The 20,058-nt window shown below is 47.8% G+C and overlaps 4 protein-coding genes across 4 annotated transcripts; 1 reads left to right on the top strand and 3 right to left on the bottom strand.

Annotated features, from left to right (window-relative positions):
* Window positions 1-6,938: 6,938 nt before the first annotated feature.
* On the top strand, window positions 6,939-8,452 carry N7515_001815 (uncharacterized protein; the record flags this gene model as incomplete). Its single annotated transcript, XM_056662559.1, has 2 exons — window positions 6,939-7,398; window positions 7,467-8,452. 2 exons carry the CDS (start codon window positions 6,939-6,941, stop codon window positions 8,450-8,452), a joined length of 1,446 nt encoding a protein of 481 aa, XP_056524672.1.
* Window positions 8,453-9,534: 1,082 nt separating this feature from the next.
* Window positions 9,535-11,109, bottom strand: N7515_001814 (uncharacterized protein; the record flags this gene model as incomplete). The annotated part of the gene is made up of 1 exon (XM_056662558.1): window positions 9,535-11,109. The coding sequence occupies one exon, from the start codon at window positions 11,107-11,109 to the stop codon at window positions 9,535-9,537; it is 1,575 nt and encodes a 524-aa protein (XP_056524671.1).
* A 1,249-nt stretch (window positions 11,110-12,358) lies between these two features.
* N7515_001813 (uncharacterized protein) lies at window positions 12,359-12,559 on the bottom strand (the record flags this gene model as incomplete). The annotated part of the gene is made up of 1 exon (XM_056662557.1): window positions 12,359-12,559. The coding sequence occupies one exon, from the start codon at window positions 12,557-12,559 to the stop codon at window positions 12,359-12,361; it is 201 nt and encodes a 66-aa protein (XP_056524670.1).
* A 2,270-nt stretch (window positions 12,560-14,829) lies between these two features.
* N7515_001812 (uncharacterized protein) lies at window positions 14,830-18,291 on the bottom strand (the record flags this gene model as incomplete). Its single annotated transcript, XM_056662556.1, is given in 7 exon segments — window positions 14,830-16,195; window positions 16,247-16,901; window positions 16,962-17,296; window positions 17,371-17,482; window positions 17,502-17,754; window positions 17,816-18,041; window positions 18,110-18,291. The coding sequence occupies 7 exon segments, from the start codon at window positions 18,289-18,291 to the stop codon at window positions 14,830-14,832; spliced, it is 3,129 nt and encodes a 1,042-aa protein (XP_056524669.1).
* Window positions 18,292-20,058: the final 1,767 nt, after the last annotated feature.

Raw genomic sequence — 20,058 nt, 5'->3', positions numbered from 1 at the left:
ACAGATAAGCCACAATACTTAAAACACCTGTAACCTGAGAGTTACATGAAACAGGTATGATCCTGTATGATACTATTATCGTATGGTGCCCAGCGGATTCTTCGACAGCGGATTCTTCGACAGCAGGCTCTTCAGTAGCATATTCCTCAAATTCAAGGGTCGGTTCCTGGGAGCAAGCGATGACCCATTTTGCCTGTGTGACGGTTCATGGATGCTTGGGTTTTACCACTACGCCATCTGGCCAAAAAGGCACAATGTTTGGTCAGCGACCAAGCAGCCAATATGCTCGATCTCTGACAGCCTGTTCATGAGCTCCTGGAAGCACCCTTGGTTTGTCCCTAGGAATGATCATAGCCCATGAAGCGCGTTCAGTGGAAGCAGGGTTGGAAACTTGGCTGCACATCGTGCGTATTACTCCTAGGACGAATTGCATGCATTCTGGGGCATGTGCATCAACCTGGTGATCCTGGGAGCGCTGTATGCTCCCTTCTCTACAAGACTGGCTGTTGTTAGGACTATTCCATCGGACACATCGGACACCAGTTCCAAAGATGAGCTATAAGTACTGGTTGAATTTCCATAAAATATCAGATTATCAGAACCGGAGAAAAACCACCATCACAACAAGTCGGCTTTCCTTTTGCTCTCGCTGAGTCCTCAAGCTCATTGTACACTCTTTTTCAATATTGAGACATCGAAATGTTTCTCCAGGCTCTCGATTCAGCGGGCGAAAGACACGGGTCGCAACGCAAATCCACTGAGTCCTGCCAAGAACTCTTCCGAGAGTGTGACTTCCATAACAGGTATAAATGTGCTGGTAAGGTCAAAAGTCCTTCACCAGAAGTACGTCGACCTATGGATCGAGTGAGTGGCCGCGAGATGCTATTTCAGCTTCCCTGTTTGTTGACTTACAAGGTTTCTTGATGTAGGCGGGATGGCTCTACAAAGCTATGAGCTGGAGAAGGAATCTGCCGCCCTAACACTGTTCTGATCAAAAGATTTATCTGGTGGTACACGCTTTCTACAAGAGGCCGGCCTCAACCTGATAGAAGGCCCGCGGTGACCACTACTTTGACGTGTGCTACGAGGTTTTCAGGGGCTTTGTGACAGCAACGGGAAGCGCGATTGCTGCAAAGGACTGTTCGGAAACTTACAGGGTCAGTATAGTCCATTTTGCCAAGGCTTTTGATGTTGAAGCCCGCCTTCTCATAGTGGATCAGATTTGATCTGTAGTTATGGTCGCGGGACTTATAGGAGAGATCACTAATGAGGCAGGCACAAGACTTAATTTGCTTATTGTGTCTCTGCAAAAGTGGTGCTTTCTTTACTGGCCATGATTCTTCTAACTATTGAGCAACGCTGAAAATCAAAGGACAAAGTGGCTCGAAATTGCCACTACATTGTTGGGTGAATGGGCCTACTGATCTCATTCAAGTTTCCACCCTCAATTTGACACCCGCCGTTTTCCAGAAGTCACTTTGGTCCATGTGATTTTAGAAGACGGTTGTTTTAATAGAAGCTGCCCAAGGTGCATGGGTAACACGCCTCAGTTGAGAAAATACACAGAGATAAAATCAGAACAAAAGCATGGCTAGCTTCTTCTCTGGTCAAGAATGTGACCAGGAAGCTGGAAAATATAATTTTTGGTAGGAAAATGCGGAGGGCTGGAATTACACAATTCATGTTAGTCTTGGGATTTGAGGTCACCACGACCCACAATGGGCAGGAAGCCCTTGACGCGTGGAAGCACGATTCATTTGACTGCATTCTCATGGATCAGGAAATGCCTGTTACGACGGAAGTTCAGCGGCGCGAGAGATTCGGGCACTGGAAAAGGACAAGGGAACGTATACCCCTATATCGCATATGATTTATCAAGCCGGACTGCCTACGGTAATAAGAAAGGACCCAACGAAATATTAGGTCAGCGGAGAAGAACCCCTACACTATAGTAGACGGAGAAATTGTGATCTTGCTTCAGAACACTCTGTCTTCGGCCAGAGTGCCCTTAGCTAGCGTAGGTCTGATTGGCTGAAATTGGTAGTCTTGATGTGAGCAAGGTTAAACTGCCCTAGGCAGTGTCAGTTTTGTGAACGAACTTTTAGTCTGATTTATTCAGATAATTCTCTCGCTGCTTACTGAGATACAATCGGAGTGCCATACTTAGTGCACTCTGAACTGCAATGACTCCTTCTTATGCTACTAGAGTCTAAATGCACACGGGGGACGTTCGGCCAAGTTTACCCGCGGCTAATTCTATTCTGATCCGCTATTTAGGCCAGGCGGGTAGCAGTCAACAGTAGACTTCTCCTGGGTATTTAGGGATCAATCTGCGGGGGTTTACAACCTCCGAGCAAATGTTTCACATACGCTAAATTATCGCCAGCGGACAAAAATAGATCGTAAACTGCAATACCCTAGTTTTCAGGTCGAGGCGGTCTTTTACGTGTCGAGACGTTGAAGTAGCTAGTGCTTAACAGACCGCGGGAAATTTACACGGCCGCCGAAAGCCCCTTTGTGCTGTGTAAGTCGACAATAAACGCGAGCGATGAAGAATTATTGGTCACCGAAGAATCTTGTGATAAAATTGGGGACAGGACGGTGACGTACAATTAGTGCTGAGTAACCCCGGCAAAGTCTGCGAACAGATAATAACAAAACTAGCATAGTGGGTGAAAAGTGAGGTTGCTTTACTTATTCAGCCGAATATGTTCACTTTGGCAGAGAGTGAGTGCATAGAAAAACTAAATATTGAGACACGGACTTCATATTCTGACGGACACTTGAACGAACAGTATCTTGACCTTCATAATCTGACGAACACTTGAACGAACAGTATATTGACCTTCATAATCTGACGGACACTTGAACGGACACTATCTTAAAACTTCATAATCTAACTAACACTTGAACGAACACTGTCTTGAACGAACAGTATCTTAAAACGAACATTATAACAGTATCATGAACGAACAGTATCATGAACGAACAGTATCATGAACGAACACTACCATAATTTGCTTCTAGTATTTAATGGAGCCACTAATTAATCAAAGCCTTGTCTGCAATTCGCTCGGCCTACAGGCTGGGGAAAGTCTTTATTACCACAGTTAAATAAACATAATTTGGCCCATGTTTCCATTGAGGATAAGACTAACACGATCCGCGCCTGCGTGTAATTTTGCCGTAGGGGGATTCTTTAACAGAATCAAAGGTGTAAATGATATGGTCAAACAAACGATAAAGTTTTGGCTACTTATAGAATGGCCATTTTGAACAGGTTCTAGGTTGAGCTAACCTGGTCTGAGCTAAACAGATTTGAGTTAAACAGGTTTGAATTAAACAGCTTAAAGCTCGAGCAACTGAATGAATGTGTAGCCTCAAAGTTACGTGATCTTATACTTTGACTATACTGGCTTGGATATCGCGTAGGCGAGATTATATCTTGTCGTTCTGCGATGATTATTTGCCTCTTTCAGGTATCCTATGCCATTAAAAGGCGGTGTCAATTGCGCGGACACAGGGTGTTTGGACAATGTTGACAGTTTGAGATTTTGAATAGTTCTTGCCAGTTCCACGGACTGTGTAAAATGCCGTGTAAACATTGAGGACAGATCTTGGCTTCCTCGGCTCAGGTTAAAGCCGAGTAATAGTCTCCAGCACCGCGAAGAGGTGTCTGTCATTTGTCGGAGGGCGGGCAAGAGGAATCTCATCGCAACCCGACCTGGTACTTGATCCAGGATTTGTGCATGGCCAGCGGTCTGCGTATGGAACTGAATCCGACCTGAGCCGTAAAGGGACATAGCCCAGGATTTCTTACCTGGTACTTGGTCCAGGATTTGGGTTCGTACTACAGTGGGTTTACCGTTGCCATACCCTCGACCTCGATGGGTGGGCTCACAGCAGAAGGCCACTAGTAGCCACATTCAAACGAGGGGCTAAAAGGAGAAGAGGAAACAACGGTGGAGGGCTTGCCTTTATGCTGGGCCCTATGGGGCCCTGTACATGCCAATAACGCAAAATGGGGCTTTAACCCCAGCGCTGGCGTCCAGCTCCCAATCGGCAGGTCCTAGAACTACGCATCAACGCGCAGTTAACTGAGAGCGCCGTTTTATCCGGAAATTTGTATTATCCTGACAAATGGGCAAACCAAACACGAACTACATGGCTTAAGCCACAATAATGATTCGTCGATGATGTGGCGCTGGGCTAAGCAACTCTGGTCTCCATTCTTGCAAAGCACGGACTATTGCTAGGAGTTCTTTGTCTCGGATTTCGTAGTGCAACTCCGCTTGCTGCATGACTTTCGAGTAAAAGGCGACAGGGTGCCAGAAATCGTCCTCTTCGTAGTACTGCGTTAGGACGGCACCCAGCACTCCGTCAGATGCGTCAGTTTCTACTCGGGTAAGGCGCTGATGATCGTAATGTCGTAGAATTGGTGCCGAGAGGAGCGCGTTCTTCAGTTCCTGGAACGCTCCTTCACAATTGTCATCCCAGTCCCACGGGGTGTCTTTCCGGGTTAGACGGTGTAGTGCTTTGGATATCTTGCTGTAGTTCCGTATAAACCGCCGGTAAAAATTGCAAAAGCCAAGAAATGACTGGATGCCTCTTACTGTATCAGGAGACGTCCATTCTTCAATAATGCGGATCTTCTCGGGGTCCACGGAAATTCCATCAGTGCTGACGATGAAGCCTAGGAACTTCGTCTGTTGGACTGAAAATTCGCACTTCTTGATACCCACTTGCAATCCAGCTGCCCGGAGTCGACGGAGAACCTCCCTGACATGCCGACGATGGTCCTCTTCGTTCTCGCTGTAGATCAAGACATCGTCCACAAAGGCGGTCGCGTATTCATCCATGCATTCCCTCAGAACGTCGTTCATAAAACGCTGGAACGTAGCGGGTCCATTGGTTAAACCGAAAGGCAGAACTTTGTACTTGAAGGATCCATATCGAGTCCGAAATGTCGTCAGATCTTCAGCATCAGGCGTCATGCGGATACGGTGGAACCCTTGTTGCATGTCCACCTTTGTGAAGAATTTAGCCTTGCTAGTTCGCTGCAGAACCTCATCAATCAGAGGTAATGGATAGCAATCCTTCTTGGTATGCGCGTTCAGTCTCCGATAGTCAACGCAGAAACGTAGTCCACCTCCTGGCTTCCTAGCCATCAGGATCGGCGAGGCATATGGTGCTGAGCTGGGAACGATAAACCCTTTATCGAGGTTCGCTAGAATATACTTCTTAGCTTCCTGGAGCTCCTGCGTAGACAGTTTGTAGAGAGGGCAGTAACCAGGCTGAGCTTCTGCCTCCAAAACGATCAGGATTTTGCTTGCCACCAGAGTCTGGGCAATAATCTTCTTTTATAAGGAAGAATTAAGGGGAATAAGGTGGAATACAATTTTGACAGCGCCTGTAGAGCGCATGTGGAGAAAGCGTTCATCTGAGCCCGCGGAACTCTTTGAGAAGACCCTTTTAACCAATTACTACATTCGTGCCTTGCATTTTGTTGTCCTGCAGGCTGGTTACATCTGATTCATTGAATAACTTCCATGTACCAGGATGTCTCTTCATCGTTCAAAATGGCCCCTCGGACTGCGAAGTCGCCACAAGATCGTCCGGTGTATAAATCTACGCGGGAAAGAAGATGTATATGTTTTGCACTCAATGATCTATACGAGGTTTATATCAACATTCGATCTCATTTCGGGGGCCAATCGCTCACCGAGAGATCCTAACTGAACAAATGGTAGAATTGCGATTTGCTGACCCGTCGCCTGTTTCGGCGCCCCCCCTTTTGGGGTTTAGCGCCCATGGGGCCCGCGCCCAATCCGGCATCGCGTCCGTCCATTTATGGTTTAGCCCGTCCGTAACTGGTTTGGCGCCTCACGCTAGCCCTAATCGGGTTCTACCGCCCCTCACCGCCCGTCCCGCGACGTCCGCCATCTATATAACCCGCGGTGCGTCGCTCAACGAATACTCTTTTCTTTTCTACGCCCATTCCCCCCTTCTCCCCTCCATTATGTTTCGCCGGTGCCATTCTATGGTCTGCTGACGTGGCCGCTGCCAGCTGAAAAATCTGCGCCCCGAGCACAGCCCGCTTCTCCACTCGCGGAAATTTGAAGGAGTCGTAGGTCTGGCCCTGTGAATCGCCCGGATCGCCCCTTGATTTCCGAGTTCTATATGTCTCAATACATCCTTCGTTTCATACAGTACGCTATGGAGGGCTGTTGCTTCAAATGGTGTACACATCACCCTCGGGCTGCCTGGTAAATGGACATGCGTGAAGAGAGCAATGCAAGAGGACTACTGGCCGTTCTTTGTCCCAGGCTTCGGTTCGCGAATGCCACGCCGCGCACCACCAGATGGTCAAATTTTCTCTTTCAGCCGACTTCCGATTGAGGATCGTCCGTGAATCGCTTGGCCAACCGCAAAAATGCCTCAAGAAGCTCTGGCGCTGAGCCACAATCGTCCCTGAAATTGATGGCTTGCATAACGGCTTGCGTGATCGGCGAAATGTAGGCTGCAACTGGGATTGAGGCATTTTTTTCTTGCCAATCTCTTCCCGATCCATCAGGAATCAGGTGAGGCGTATTGAAGGCTGCAACGTCACACGGTGGGTACTACGGACACAACGCGCCCTTCGCCGAGGCAGGTTAGCTGAGTTCGCCCGACGCAAGCAGGAGTAGTATCAACGTAGTATCGTCGCAGTTCTCGGTTATGTGGGGTCTGCAAGGCGACATACTGTATGATTCCCAGCTAGCAATGCTCTGGCTACGCCCGGGTATAAAAAAGGCTGACTGACCTTCTTTCGAATTTTTGGATATGATTCAGAGCGGACATAGATACACCAGCCCAGTTACCGTTGGACTCTTATTCAAGGTTGTTGCTTTATCCTATATTGATATCTACCTCCGCTGTGTCTTACAACTTTCTGGGAAATGATCGTGGACCTCAATCATATCGAGTTCTACAATGGCCCAAGTCGCCCGCCGTTTTCTACCAGTGCAACAAGCGTGCCCCCCAATCACGGTCCAGCTCATGTGCCACGATACTTCCAGCAGTCGTTTCCCACTGGATTCGGCTTCCGTGCAGGACCCTGTGAGGTACCTCCAGGACAGTCACCGCCGCTGACTGGTACAACTCATGAGTGGAACATATTTGACACTGAGATCAATCATATCTATGGACCCACTCAGCCTGCAATTTCGAAAGATATCGAGCGCGCAGTGACAAAAAATATGCCAGCTGCCCGTGATATTGCGTTGGATCGTGGAAGCTCCGCACCGGCTTTCTCAGAGCCAGTGCCATCGACAGACTCCGTGAATCCAAGTTTGTGTCCTGTAGTACCAGAGAACTTAGATCACATTACTCCTGATATGCGGGGAGATGAGTTAACGGGTAAGTTGCCACCACACATGGATGATGAAAATCGGCCATCACCCTTTGTCTGACCTTTTTTATTGTAGACGCTGTTCCTGGTGCCAAAGAAATGGAGCACTCTCAACTTTCGTGCGTATCCTGTGTGACCGCACCCGCGCCTACAGCCGAACAAGCAAACTGTGTCTCTAGCAACCTATCTGTGGTGGGCGATTCCGAACAAGAATTAGCCAAGCGAAAGTTATCTACCACGGAGGGCTCAGACAGTCTGCACTCTGGGGACTTCGAAAATTTTACGGAGCCTAGTCAGACATCTGACCTAGGTGAAAACCCATGCTCCAGGGCAAACGATGCTCCGGGGCGGGCTGAAGATTCCGGCACCGCTGAAGACAAATCAGCCCCATCTTGCCCGTCCGCTCCGCCTACTGTGCGCTCTACTTCAGAATGTGCTTATGCTCCAACGACAATGGGTTCTGATATCCCGGTGCGCTACCCGTCGATAGCTGTAGTTGTCCCCCCACCATCACCGTTCTGGAAGGCAGGAGCCACCAGGACAAGCACAAGGGCCGCTGCCGCAGTATGCAAGAAGCGACTCCGCTCAGGTCGAGGCATTGGTAACCACCAAGATGGGAACACCAGCTTCTATAACCCAGAACAGCCGTGTCAAAATAAAAAGAAACGGAGGCCTTCAATCAGGCCACTTCCCGACCCTTCGGACTCTTCCACTCCCGTTTCATGTCATTGCCCTGGTGCTATCCAAGGCATACGCGGGAGCGCTCTCCTCACGGTCCAATCCAATTCTGGCCTGAAACCGGCATATTTCTTTACTTTCGTACCCGACCCCAGCCCGAAGCTGTTTCGACCACACACGGCGGTCATCTCAGGGAAACAAAGACCGTACACGTCGGATGAGAATGTACTGCTGGTGCGGCTGAAGGAAAGAGAGGCTATGTCATGGTCTGAGATTACAGCTCATTTCCCAGGCCGAAATATGTCCTCCCTTCAAGTCCACTACTCAACCAAATTACGCCACAAGGCGAGTTCTCGGTCTGGAAGAACGAAGAGACGCGAATGAGAGAGGCTATGTTGTTGGATATTTCTTTGGTCCGCACCTGTCGACCTTTGCTATGTATAACATCCTCCGTAGGCATCTGTTTCAATATAAGCATCAAGGCCAACTTAGCCAATCATTTGCCGCGAGATAAGCTGCGACAGAAAAAGGAGGAGCATCAAAAAAACCAAAGAGGAACTTTTCTCAGCAGAGACAACGTGCTGCTTTAGACTGCAAGATTTGTTACATGCAACCTGACGATTTCTCTGAGAATGCACCCTCGCGACAAGTGGCACGCAAAGGATGTCGTAAGCGAACTGTGTCCACAACATGTGAAGATGAAGACATGTGGTCGACCAGGCACTCGGCGAATTCGGCGCGAAACTCGCGATCTCGGACTGATCGCAACAAGGCCCAACGCAAGCCTAGGAAGCGCTTGCGGTGGTCCTCTGAAGAGGTGGACCTTCTACTGAAGTTAGGAAGAGATGAGCAGCGACCGTGGTCAGAGGTGGGGAAGTTATTCTCGGACCGATATCTGGGAAGAAGCTCTGGCTCAATCCAAGTATATTGGAGTACGACACTCAAAAGAGCACAACAGAATAGGATTAGACCAGCCACAGTCACAGCCTAAAGCAGAGCATACATTCTAGTATCTTTACCACACATCTCAGGATTAATAGGTAGGGTTCAGCAACTTTCGCTGTTCTTGTTGGTCTTTCTCTTCGGGTATTTGGTTGTGAGTGGCAATGACCCACGCTGGACACCGTGATACTATCGAAAAGCGTGTAGCCTCTGTAAACCTTTAAAGAATTAGTCAGTTTTAGTCACTCCATCAAATAGACAATCGTTATGAAGATTGAGTTGCGATGGTGAGTGCTAGTTATGATTGTGACTGGCACAGTATGCAAATTGCTGCAAGGACCTACGGGTGTCCCAAAATTGAAGGTTAGGTAGGTTAGGTAGGACAAAAGAAAAAAAAAACTAAGCGTCAAGCAGCGTCGGTGGGTACAGTGAAAGAACTTCATACACCAGAACGTGACCTCCTGGTTGAATGCCCCGATTTCGCCAGATATGGGATAAATCCTCGGCCCTCGTTGCTAACACCATCACATTTGCTTCTCTTTAAGTCGTTTCTCCTTCCTCTCCTCCCTCTCCTCCCTCTCCTCCCTCTCCTCCCTCTCCTCCTTCATTATCTTCAACCTCTTGATCCACCCCACGGTGTACTCATCCGGGTCCCATACAAGACGCCATGTGTTCCTATCTTTGAGCTTCAGATTCACATATTCCTCCATGAGGTTCTTCTCTCCAGGTTCCAAAAGATGAAGTCTCTTCCGCCATATATCGCAAATATTGTCGTCTTCATATGTAGTCGGTCCAAAGAAACGCTGGTCAATCTTTTTCCAATATATCGCGTCGAAGGCAAAATTATTCCTCGCAGCGTACATGATCCAAAAGTCTCCACTTTTCCAACTGTCCCGCATCCGACTAGATAGCCGCTGGCCTTCTACTAGCAGCTTCTTCTGAATTGCCTCGTCTTCACATTTCCGCATTGCCACCAGAAAGGTCTGGAGCGCTTTCTCATACTCCACACACCAGTTATCAAGGCCTCTAGGCCAATCTTCTGGCTTTTTGAGAAGAAGCCACCAAGGCGGCGCATGAGAAAATTCGACTGGGGCGGTATATGTGAACTCCCAATCCACCACTCCGGCGATGCATTCAGTTTCATCAACTAGAACATTTTCGGGTCGAAAATCGTCGCACCAGACTGGAAATGGGCCATCATCATGGAATATCCATTGCTTTCTCTGCTCCTGGTCTCGAACAAGTTTCCGGAAGAGAAATCTAGCCACAAATTTGCGCCGGAAGTCATCCGCCAAAACTTCTGCATCGACATCCGCCAAGATATCAGCCTCGTTCCTCTGGCTTCTGAGGTGTAAGAGGTGTAGTTCCGCCAGGAATTCGAAGTACGATGACGCTTTTTCGTACGTTGTGGTTGGTAGTTTCGATCGGGGTAGTGTCCCGAGTTGCACAATTTCGTTCATAGAGTAGGACAGAGGTCGATGCAACACTTCCCACGTAGAATCGTCATTCTTGGCAAGGGATCCTATCCGGTTCAAAGAGAGTGTAGACAACGAAAGGATGATCTTGGCTAGTTCTCCATAGAGAGCTTCTAGCCTGGCCGGCTTGAGGTCCGGATTGAGTACTGGGGGTTGTCCTCTTTGGCGCCCTGGCATCTCAAGGAGATCTCCCATACTCCCCATGTGGTGGATATAGTCCATAATGATGAAAGGTCCCAAGTCTGAGGGACTCTCCTTTGTCTCTACCCAGCGAACGATGGAAGGCACCGGGATTGGAATTTTGTTTGAAGTTTTTTCCAAGACATATTGCACGATAGTGGCTTCATTGCGGACTTTTTCTTCAGGGAACATGACAGCGCCGGGCAATGGGAACCTTATAACAGCGCCGCAGTTGTTAGTGAACTCCATCTTGAAGCAGGTATTGAAACCGCCTGTGCTAAGGTATTCAAACAGGGTCCATTCAAGGTCGCTGAATTCTTCAGAGAGAATGACTCCAATGTCATTATAGATGTCACCATCAGTGCGAAGAAGTTCTGGCCAATCCTCCCAGATCTGCGTGCTTATTGCCCAGGCAACATCATCGTAAGGTTTACATGTGAGCATTTTGGGGAGATGAATGAATGAGGCAATGACTTGAGGAAATTTTGGAGTTGCCTGGTGACTTTTTGACGAAATAATGGTTAGTGGTCATCGGAAGAACATCAGGGGTACATACCAAGCAAGCCAATTTAAGTGAGAGGATCACATGACATCCCGCAAAAGTACTTTCGCAATAACTAACTACATGTAGTTAGTTAGTTAACAGTAGCCGTGCCTCAGTCAGCTCCACAAATGATCTGCGAAAGGAAGGCACGACTAGTCCCGAATCAATGTTGCCTAGCTAATCGTCGTGCTGGAACACCAGCTCCCGGTTTAGACCGTTCCAGACCCATCGCCTCAGGCGGATCCCGGACAATCTCGTCAGCCTATGAGAATGAGGCTCTAAACACTTCGTCTCAACAACTTTGGGCGGTGAAAGATATCACTCCTCTCTAACAAAGTGGGTTGCAGGCTGGCTGGTATGGATTGATAGGACACTAATGAACGACTGCAGCCCTAATCCCGTTCAGGAGACAGTGTTGCAGATCAAGCCGCGCCCATAATTGGTCCAGGCTCTTTGCGGTGTCAACCGAGACACGCTGTGGACTGAAAAAGTGGGGCTGTCGTCCAATCTCTTGTTTGAGCAAAAAGATTTAGTCCACCAATCAATCCCACAGGTGCTAGAAGTACCCCCAAGTTCAGTTTCATTTAATTCATGCCAGAAAAGATGCGACAGTGCGAGGAGCCGCAATTGGGTCTGCTCCTCCATCAACGTAGCCGCCGATCTAGACTGTGGGCCAGGCGTTAAGGAAGCACTGGCTGTGAGCCGCTCATTCGCTAATGCATAGTGGTCACCATCACGGGCGCCACAGACGCAAGTGCCTTGAGGAATCCAAGTCTAGTCAAGTCATCTACAGCGAAACTTTCTTTCTGTCTCAACGGGTCCTGCTACTATCCAGGGGCGTAGGGATATCCAACTTTACTTTCGTGCAAGCCGAACAGACTCAAATCGGGACAATAGAAAGTACCGCTTCCGGGGCTGTGTTGAGAAGAGAGCCCCAAAGAACCCCCGGCTTGCTGATAGTCCATGTCTCCGGCGAGAATCTCGAGTTATCTCCAATTACATTGTATTCTGTCTGGTGGATAAAGGATCTTGAGTGTATGCATAACGGAGGCAAGGCTGAAAATTTCCCCTATATCTACCGTTTTGTTATATCGCCAGCATCGTTCCATGAACAAAGAGAGGCTGTCCATTGTCTGTTCATGGACAATATCAGCGTTTATACATATCAATTATGTTTCCCGTGCGCTTCTCCTGAGAGCTCTTCCCGGCCGCTTCTACCACTTCTTGATTCTTTGAGTCTTTCGCATCCTGTTTGTTTTGCTTGCGCTTTTCCTGAGAAATCTTGCCTGCCGCCTCTGCTGCAGTCCTGTTCTGAAACCCTTTAGGGGGAACGAATTTTTTATCAGCCATGGTGATAAAAGAGAATCAAGTCTGCAAAGATCTTGGGTGTTAGTTCTAGACAATATATTTGTTTATGAAACGTACCTGTCGAACAACAAACAACGAATTGGATGATAAATAATGTCTTGAGGAGGCTTGCGATGCTTGAATTGCTTTGAAGACAGCAAATGTTCACAAGTTGTGGAGGAACCGCGGGAAAGACTTTGCAATTCTATTTCATGGGGCTTAAAACGGGTGAAACTGCGGTTTTTATATCCGCACGAGGGTATTGTGGTGGGTAAGACGATAGTGATATGGTAGGCCGCACTCTTAGACCTGTCGGATAAATCAGTGAAGCTGCGCGCATTAGCGTACAACAACACCACTCCGTACGTTCCCACTGATACGTTGTTATGATTGGAAGATATCGAGGGTTTGGGTTGCTGGTTACGTCCCTGCCAATATTTTGAGCCCATCTCGCGCGAAGGCCGGATGAGTATTTCGGAGGCCGCGGAATAGGACCCTTCCGGTAAAAGTTCAAGTGGGGAACCCTGTCAGAAGCGAACAACAGGGCCTGAGCGGGTTGTATGTCGTGGAGTAAAGATCGACTGTGGGAAGAAAAGCTTTGAGCCGCATCGTCTCGAACTCGGGAATGATCAAATCGTATCCGACATGGCGTCTTCTGTCTGCGACAATGTATGCATGTCTCAGGGTCCGCAGCAAAGGGACCGGCGGTTACATACCGCATATCATTGGCGATAGACCTGGCAATAAATGTCTTGAAAGGGCTACGCGCCCGCCCTTGAGGGGAAGCTCCAGTCAGCACTCTTAGAAGCCTGCCATTGGGCACCTTGAATTGGGTGAACTTTTGACCTTACCAGCACATTTATACCTGTTATGGAAGTCAGACTCTCGGAAGAGTTCTTGGCAGGACTCAGTGGATTTGCGTTGCGACCCGTGTCTTTCGCCCGCTGAATCGAGAGCCTGGAGAAACATTTCGATGTCTCGATATTGAAAAAGAGTGTACAATGAGCTTGAGGACTCAGCGAGAGCAAAAGGAAAGCCGACTTGTTGTGATGGTGGTTTTTCTCCGGTTCTGATAATCTGATATTTTATGGAAATTCAACCAGTACTTATAGCTCATCTTTGGAACTGCTGTCCGATGTGTCCGATGGAATAGTCCTAACAACAGCCAGTCTTGTAGAGAAGGGAGCATACAGCGCTCCCAGGATCACCAGGTTGATGCACATGCCCCAGAATGCATGCAATTCGTCCTAGGAGTAATACGCACGATGTGCAGCCAAGTTTCCAACCCTGCTTCCACTGAACGCGCTTCATGGGCTATGATCATTCCTAGGAACAAACCAAGGGTGCTTCCAGGAGCTCATGAACAGGCTGTCAGAGATCGAGCATATATAGTAGCTTGGCTGTTTGGTCGCTGACCAAACATTGTGCCTTTTTGGCCAGATGGCGTAGTGGTAAAACCCAAGCATCCATGAACCGTCACACAGGCAAAATGGGTCATCGCTTGCTCCCAGGAACCGACCCTTGGATAGCCCCAATAGGAAATATTTAAAGCAGCTTTCATTGGGCACCTATAATTAACCTGCTCTCAATGTATGAAAGAATATTCGGGACAGGCTGGCACTGACCGATATGCTTTTGTCGGATCTTGGATAAGAAACTTTCCTCTAGCTCCTCTGATTCTATTAATATCGAAGTAATGATAACGACGACAATTCGATTTTTTTCGTGGTCTCGGAAGAATATCAAGAATATGAAAAGCTCGATGGCAGTAAGTAGATCACGCCTTAGATTATTTTGTATCATACAAACGAAAACATAACAGTTACGTTACCTTACATTGGATAAAATACTTCATGAGCCAAGCCATGTCAAGTGTGGCGGTGCAACGATGTACTAGTAATGTAACGGTGTTTTGATTTGTGATATGCCCGCTGTAATCGGTTTTCGCCAGAACACGCTGTGTTCACACTCACACCATAACGATTTTACGCAGCGAACATCTTCAGCTTTTAAGTCTAGCACGAATGACGGCTTACTTTCTGACAGAAGGTATTCCCAGTAATTCTGACTCTGGAGGATGTAACAAAGATCTTTCATTTTTTTGGTTTTCGCTAGCGACAAATACCTTTCGCTGGAGTCTTGGGTACTGACATTGTGACCTTAGAAGACAGAGGTATGTTGAAGAGTTGAGTCTCTATTATTTATGAAAAGTAAGTTATGTACAAATAGACTACAATTGACACACAGCGTAGTGCTCGAGTTACATAAACCACTTAGCGAGCATATCTCCGACGGACCATCCGATTAGACCCTGATCTGGTGCATCGCTGAGGAAGTTCTAAATCCTTCCAAGCCTGTCGCAGAAAGGCCGTATCTACGTCTACAAAGTGGAGCCCAATCTGCCTCAAGGTCAGATTTTTGGCCTTGAGCTCTAGCAGCTTTCCTTTTTCTCTTGTATTAAGCTTCTGACGGAGCTTGCGAGTACTCAGATCACCCAGATTATTGAGCGGTGACTGTGATCTTGGCTTGGCTCGAGTGAGCGAGACACAGGCTTGATTACCAGAAAGGGTTTTGTCGTCGGATTCTGTCTGCATATGATGGTACTCCTCACGCCTAAGCTTCGGCCTTTGATTGCTGGGGGAGATGAGAGAATCTGGTCGTAAAGCCTTGCCTGGCCTTTCATTTGCTTTTTTGCCAGCAAAATCTTTGCTAGATCGTTTAGACAGCTTTTGGCAAGTGTAGGGTTCGTTCTTTGCCGCCAGCTCGTCCATAGAGAGATCGGGCGGGTCCAGCTGAACAGTTGCTTGGTTGTAAGGCTCGCAATCATCTCCCATGCGAAGTTCAATTGGCTTGAGGATCCGAGGGTCAATGACTTCAAGACCGGGAGTTGTTGGCGGGGAGCTGAGTGAAGAATCTGCTGCGGGAAAGTATGATGCAGCTGCGCTACTTCTACTGCTTTCACTTGGAGTATCACTGAGTTCCGAACAGTAATATCGTTCGGGATGTTCCTCAACGTACGAAAGCGATGCAGAAATGGGCACAAATATCTGGTCTGGCTGCTGTTCGTGACGCGGAGGCGGATGAGGGTAAAAGCGCAACCTTTTGGGTCGCTCCTCCTCTAGCTCTGTCGAAGATCTTTGTGCTTCCAGCTCCGTCTTGAAGGCACGCTTTCTCTTCCTCGGAAGCTTTGGACTAGACCAAATAGCTTTGTTAAGCCCGTGGATGTCGTGCAAATGATGTCGAAGGTCACGCTCATTGTCGAATTCTTGGGCACAACCGCATACTGGCTTTGTTGTAGGCCACTGGAGCCGACACATGTGCTGTTCTTCGATGTGTTGCCTCAGGTTGCCACTTTTTAGCCAATAATCCAATCGTTCTTCCGCGGGAAGATACGCATTCCACAGGCACAAGGGACAGTAGCCGGGGCGGATCACTGTGTGACGATATATAATAACTTCACAGTGTTGAGTTTCCCACGACTGGAGATGAGCATTGCAGTGATCTCGCCATTCACTTAACAAGCACCACTCCATACATTCGTAACAAAAGCGCATTTGTGACTCCGAGACTTGGAACCCAGCTGCCTTCTCGCTTCGAACGCATGCATGGATGTGAGTGCTTCGTTCACTTTTTTTTAAGCTGATTGAATCTGTCAGAGGGCTGCATAATCACGGCCGAAGATCCACTTACCTTGTAATGATGACCTGGCAGGCTTTCGCCGGACAGGCACTATGAATTGGACTTTCATTGGGAAGATAGACCACATCAAAATCGCGGGAGCATTGAGTCTGTAAGTCTTTGACGAACATGATTTTCTCTTCGAAGGACAACTCAGTGGTTCGGGACATCGCTGTTGCGATTCGCGCAATTTCAGGCATGATCAAACTCTGAGCACGTATACAAACATCATTTGTCACTGAGACCGGCTGCTCTTTGCCACGGTTGAGGATTTTTTGATCCCTTCTCGCCTGTACCCAAGAAGTTTGATACCTTTTGAGTTCAAACCGGCGTTGCCGAACCAATGCGTTCCTGTAACGCAGCTTCGCGTCCCGAAGATTCGTCTGATTATTGCACTTTCTGAGATCTCCGATGCGGCTTCTCAGTTCCACCATTTCAGGTAGCATCAAAATGCTTTCCTCGATGTGAGCAGGCAAATTAACAGGAAGACCAGGCACACAAAATTGAGTGTAGCCCTGGAAGTACTCAATGTGTTTCGTTTCACCTTTCTCATCAAGAACGGCCGAGACTGTGTCTATAGAGGAGCAATGGGCTTGATAGTGATCTGGAAATGTTTTTGGATCCCGATGCGCCAGGATTTGTGAGACGGGCGCAGAGCCATACCTTGCTGTATTGGGCGTCAACCACCGGATCATGCTCAGTTGTATTGATGTTCATATTTGCTTACATTCGACCTCCTTGGCCAGGTTCCTTCGCAAACAGTGTATTGTCGGATGTTCACTGTAGCCAGCTGCATCAAAGATCTGGTGTAGGTAGGAGGAAAACTCTTTGTTCGTAAGAGGAATTTCTTGAGGCCCGTCGGCTGTGACATTCCGGAAAATCGGTTTCGTCTTAAAACTTTCCTTCCATTCTAATGGGATCTCTCCATTCGATAGATCAAATTCTTCCAAATCTGAAACAGTCTCTATACCAAAAAGAGCGCCATGTGCAAGTGCGAGTGCGAGGAGAAGTTGGCCAGATGCGAATTGAGGTTTGTTGCTGTCACGGATACCGATTCCGAACCTGAGAACATGTTAATAGAACTGGAAAAGAAGAACCAATACTTTTGAATCCTTACACTGTGTACTTTTCATTACGATGATTCTTGAGCCATTTCTGGTTGACTCTCCATCCAACCTCCCATGGAGCGGTGGATGAAGGAAATAGAACCAACTTGATGTCCTGGTTCAAAAATTAGAACAAAATGAACTTCAGAGACGGTTCATACATAATTCGTATCGAAGGCCTTTGTAGTGTTTATCCTCATCAGAAGGCATAAAAGTTCCGACTCTTGCCCCCGTGAAAAGGTATAATTGAAGAGCAAATAGTATGAGGACCTTTGTCAGCCCGGGAATAAACTTTTGATGATCAGCTTGCCAAATTGAGGCGACAACTTTCAAAAAGTCATCCCTCTTGAAGTTGTACTTCTGCTTTTTCTGGTCCACGACAATGCCCTCTGCTGTCAATGTATTTTTTATCCACTGCATTTCATGGAAGAGTAGAGTTAGTGATGTGTTGTTGACAGAGAAATAAAGAACCCACATCATATACTTCTTTTCTATCCTTCTGGGGTACCTCCGTTTTGGTGCTCTCTTTGAATCCCCCAAAGAATCGTTCCGCCCACGCTTTGACAGTTCTAACAGTTGGCTGTTTGCCTTCGCTGAGTCTGCCTGTAGCAGAACTCACACACCAGCGAATGAATTCCTTAACCACATCATGGCTCGGAGGGGAACATCCGGGAACAGTTTTGTAATGTTTGAACTTATTGCTTGGATCTGCTGTGAAGCTAGGAGAGAAGTCAGCTTCCTCCAAGAACTCGCGGGTCCGTCAACGTACTCGAGCCAGAGGTCCAGCTTCTCTTGGTGTATTTTCTTGGTCTTGTCGAGCTTCTTGTCTTTATTTCGGATGCTGTCTTCCTCCCTATGGGCCCCGGGGACGTATCCATTCTTTCCTCGTAGTAGACGGCGCCTTTCCTTGGTTATCTCATCGCGTCTGGCGAAGAAGTCCATTCGCTCCATAATTATGAACCTTGCTCGGATGCTAGCTGTAGAAGCAGTTAGGTAGTGAAATGAAATGATTTGGATGAGATGATGAGAGAGCTGGTTCATGGGGACATGTTGTCCTTATATAGCTGAGGCTTCGAGCTCAAGTCGGCCGCCGTACTGAAAAAAGACAGGGAAGTTTGATTGGACTATCCCTAATCGGATGGCCTTCGCCATCTTATTTCTGCCTGATAGACATGATGCGTTATTTTGGGGGCAAGGGATCCTCCAGAAAACGAGGGCAGCTCAAATATCGTCAACGCACTAACCATCACAGAATAAATGGCTCTGTGGGGCCTGTCTCTATTGGGTAAGGTCTAGACTGAGTTACACAAATCAGGGGTGCTCACTGAGCGTTTCTAAGGTATCACTGAGCACTCACTGAGCACTCACTGGGCGATCTCGGAGCACGCACTGAGCATACCCAAGTGGTCACTGAGCACTCACTGAGCAGTCACTGAGCACGTCGCGGATTAGTCATCGTACACGTGACCGAACTTGAGCATGCTCACTGAGTCTGAGCCCGTGCTGACATCTACTCACTGATCCTGAGCCTGAGCGCCCTCATAAAGCGGCGGCAGCCCAGATAGGAAAGGCCCCACCCGGCAGACTCTATCCTGTCTATATAGGGACATATACAAGTATGAATGTTTGGCTTATAGCCTGACTGCTTGAGATGCCTATGTAATAATGAGAACATCAATCAAGTCAGATTCTCCTATTCTCAGGCTTATTAGAACAAGCACATACTGTCAAATACCTTGGTCCTTGACGAAGGGGCTGATATCCGGGCATACGCTGACCAGATTTCCCTATCATTGGGATCCTCATCTCTGAGTAAGGATACTCTTGATCTTGCAGGGGGGAGGGTCTTCTTGAGGTGGCTGAGCTTCTCAGGGAAAGAGGAGGGGAATAGTATGGTTTCTGGCAACTTTGACAAGGGCTCACGAGGTCACGTTTTACGTCGGAGCTCACGGTCTCACCGGAGACGTCTGGCTATGCAACCCTGATGTCTATTCACCTGTTGTGAACTACTGTTACTGTATACAGAACGAGGGAAAATTGGAAAGAGATAAGATTTACAAATCTCATTCATGGCCTCACATCCACATCTACAAGGCCACACGGCACTTGGACACGTTTCACACATCTGTACAGAAACAGAAACAAACGCAGAATTTAAAATTCAAAATCACAGAGATATCCAGAGACAGGGACAGACCGAGACATATAAAGGAGAGAGAGAGAGGGCAATAATGGTAGGGTAATCAGAAGCCAATGGCTCCGTCCAAAGATACCACCCAAGTCCAAATTAATGTGCAAGATCAAAGAAATGACCAAATCATAAGACACCTTCCAAGTGGCACCGGCCAATCGTATGAAGAATTCGTTCCAAATTTGGTTGTCCCAGTGCCATTGAAAGGAGTAAAGGGAAAAAAAAAGTATTTGGTGAACAAAAGGGGGAATATATCAAGAAAAGAAAAAAAGAACGCGACACACGCAGCGACGAGCCGTCACTCGGAGTATCATGTTGAGAAAGAAAAGTGGCCGGTCAAAAATTGCACAGAAAGAAGAGATACGTGATATGTGACATGTAAAACCCTTGCTGGATGATGGACAATGAAAAGGAAGTTTTGTGCAGTCTCGCTGTCCCTGCCTCTGTCGGAAAATGGAGAGGGAGCATGAGCGCATGGCAAGGGCAGGTATCTCAGGCGAGATAGTGTAGTTTCATGGCCCGTGTGC

This window comes from Penicillium bovifimosum (assembly GCF_028826915.1).
Source record: "Penicillium bovifimosum strain IBT 22155 chromosome Unknown utg000002l_segment0_segment0, whole genome shotgun sequence".
NCBI classification, from domain to species: Eukaryota; Fungi; Ascomycota; class Eurotiomycetes; order Eurotiales; family Aspergillaceae; genus Penicillium; species Penicillium bovifimosum.
Note: the sequence above shows the minus strand (reverse complement) of the source record. Positions and strands in the feature narration are given on the sequence as shown.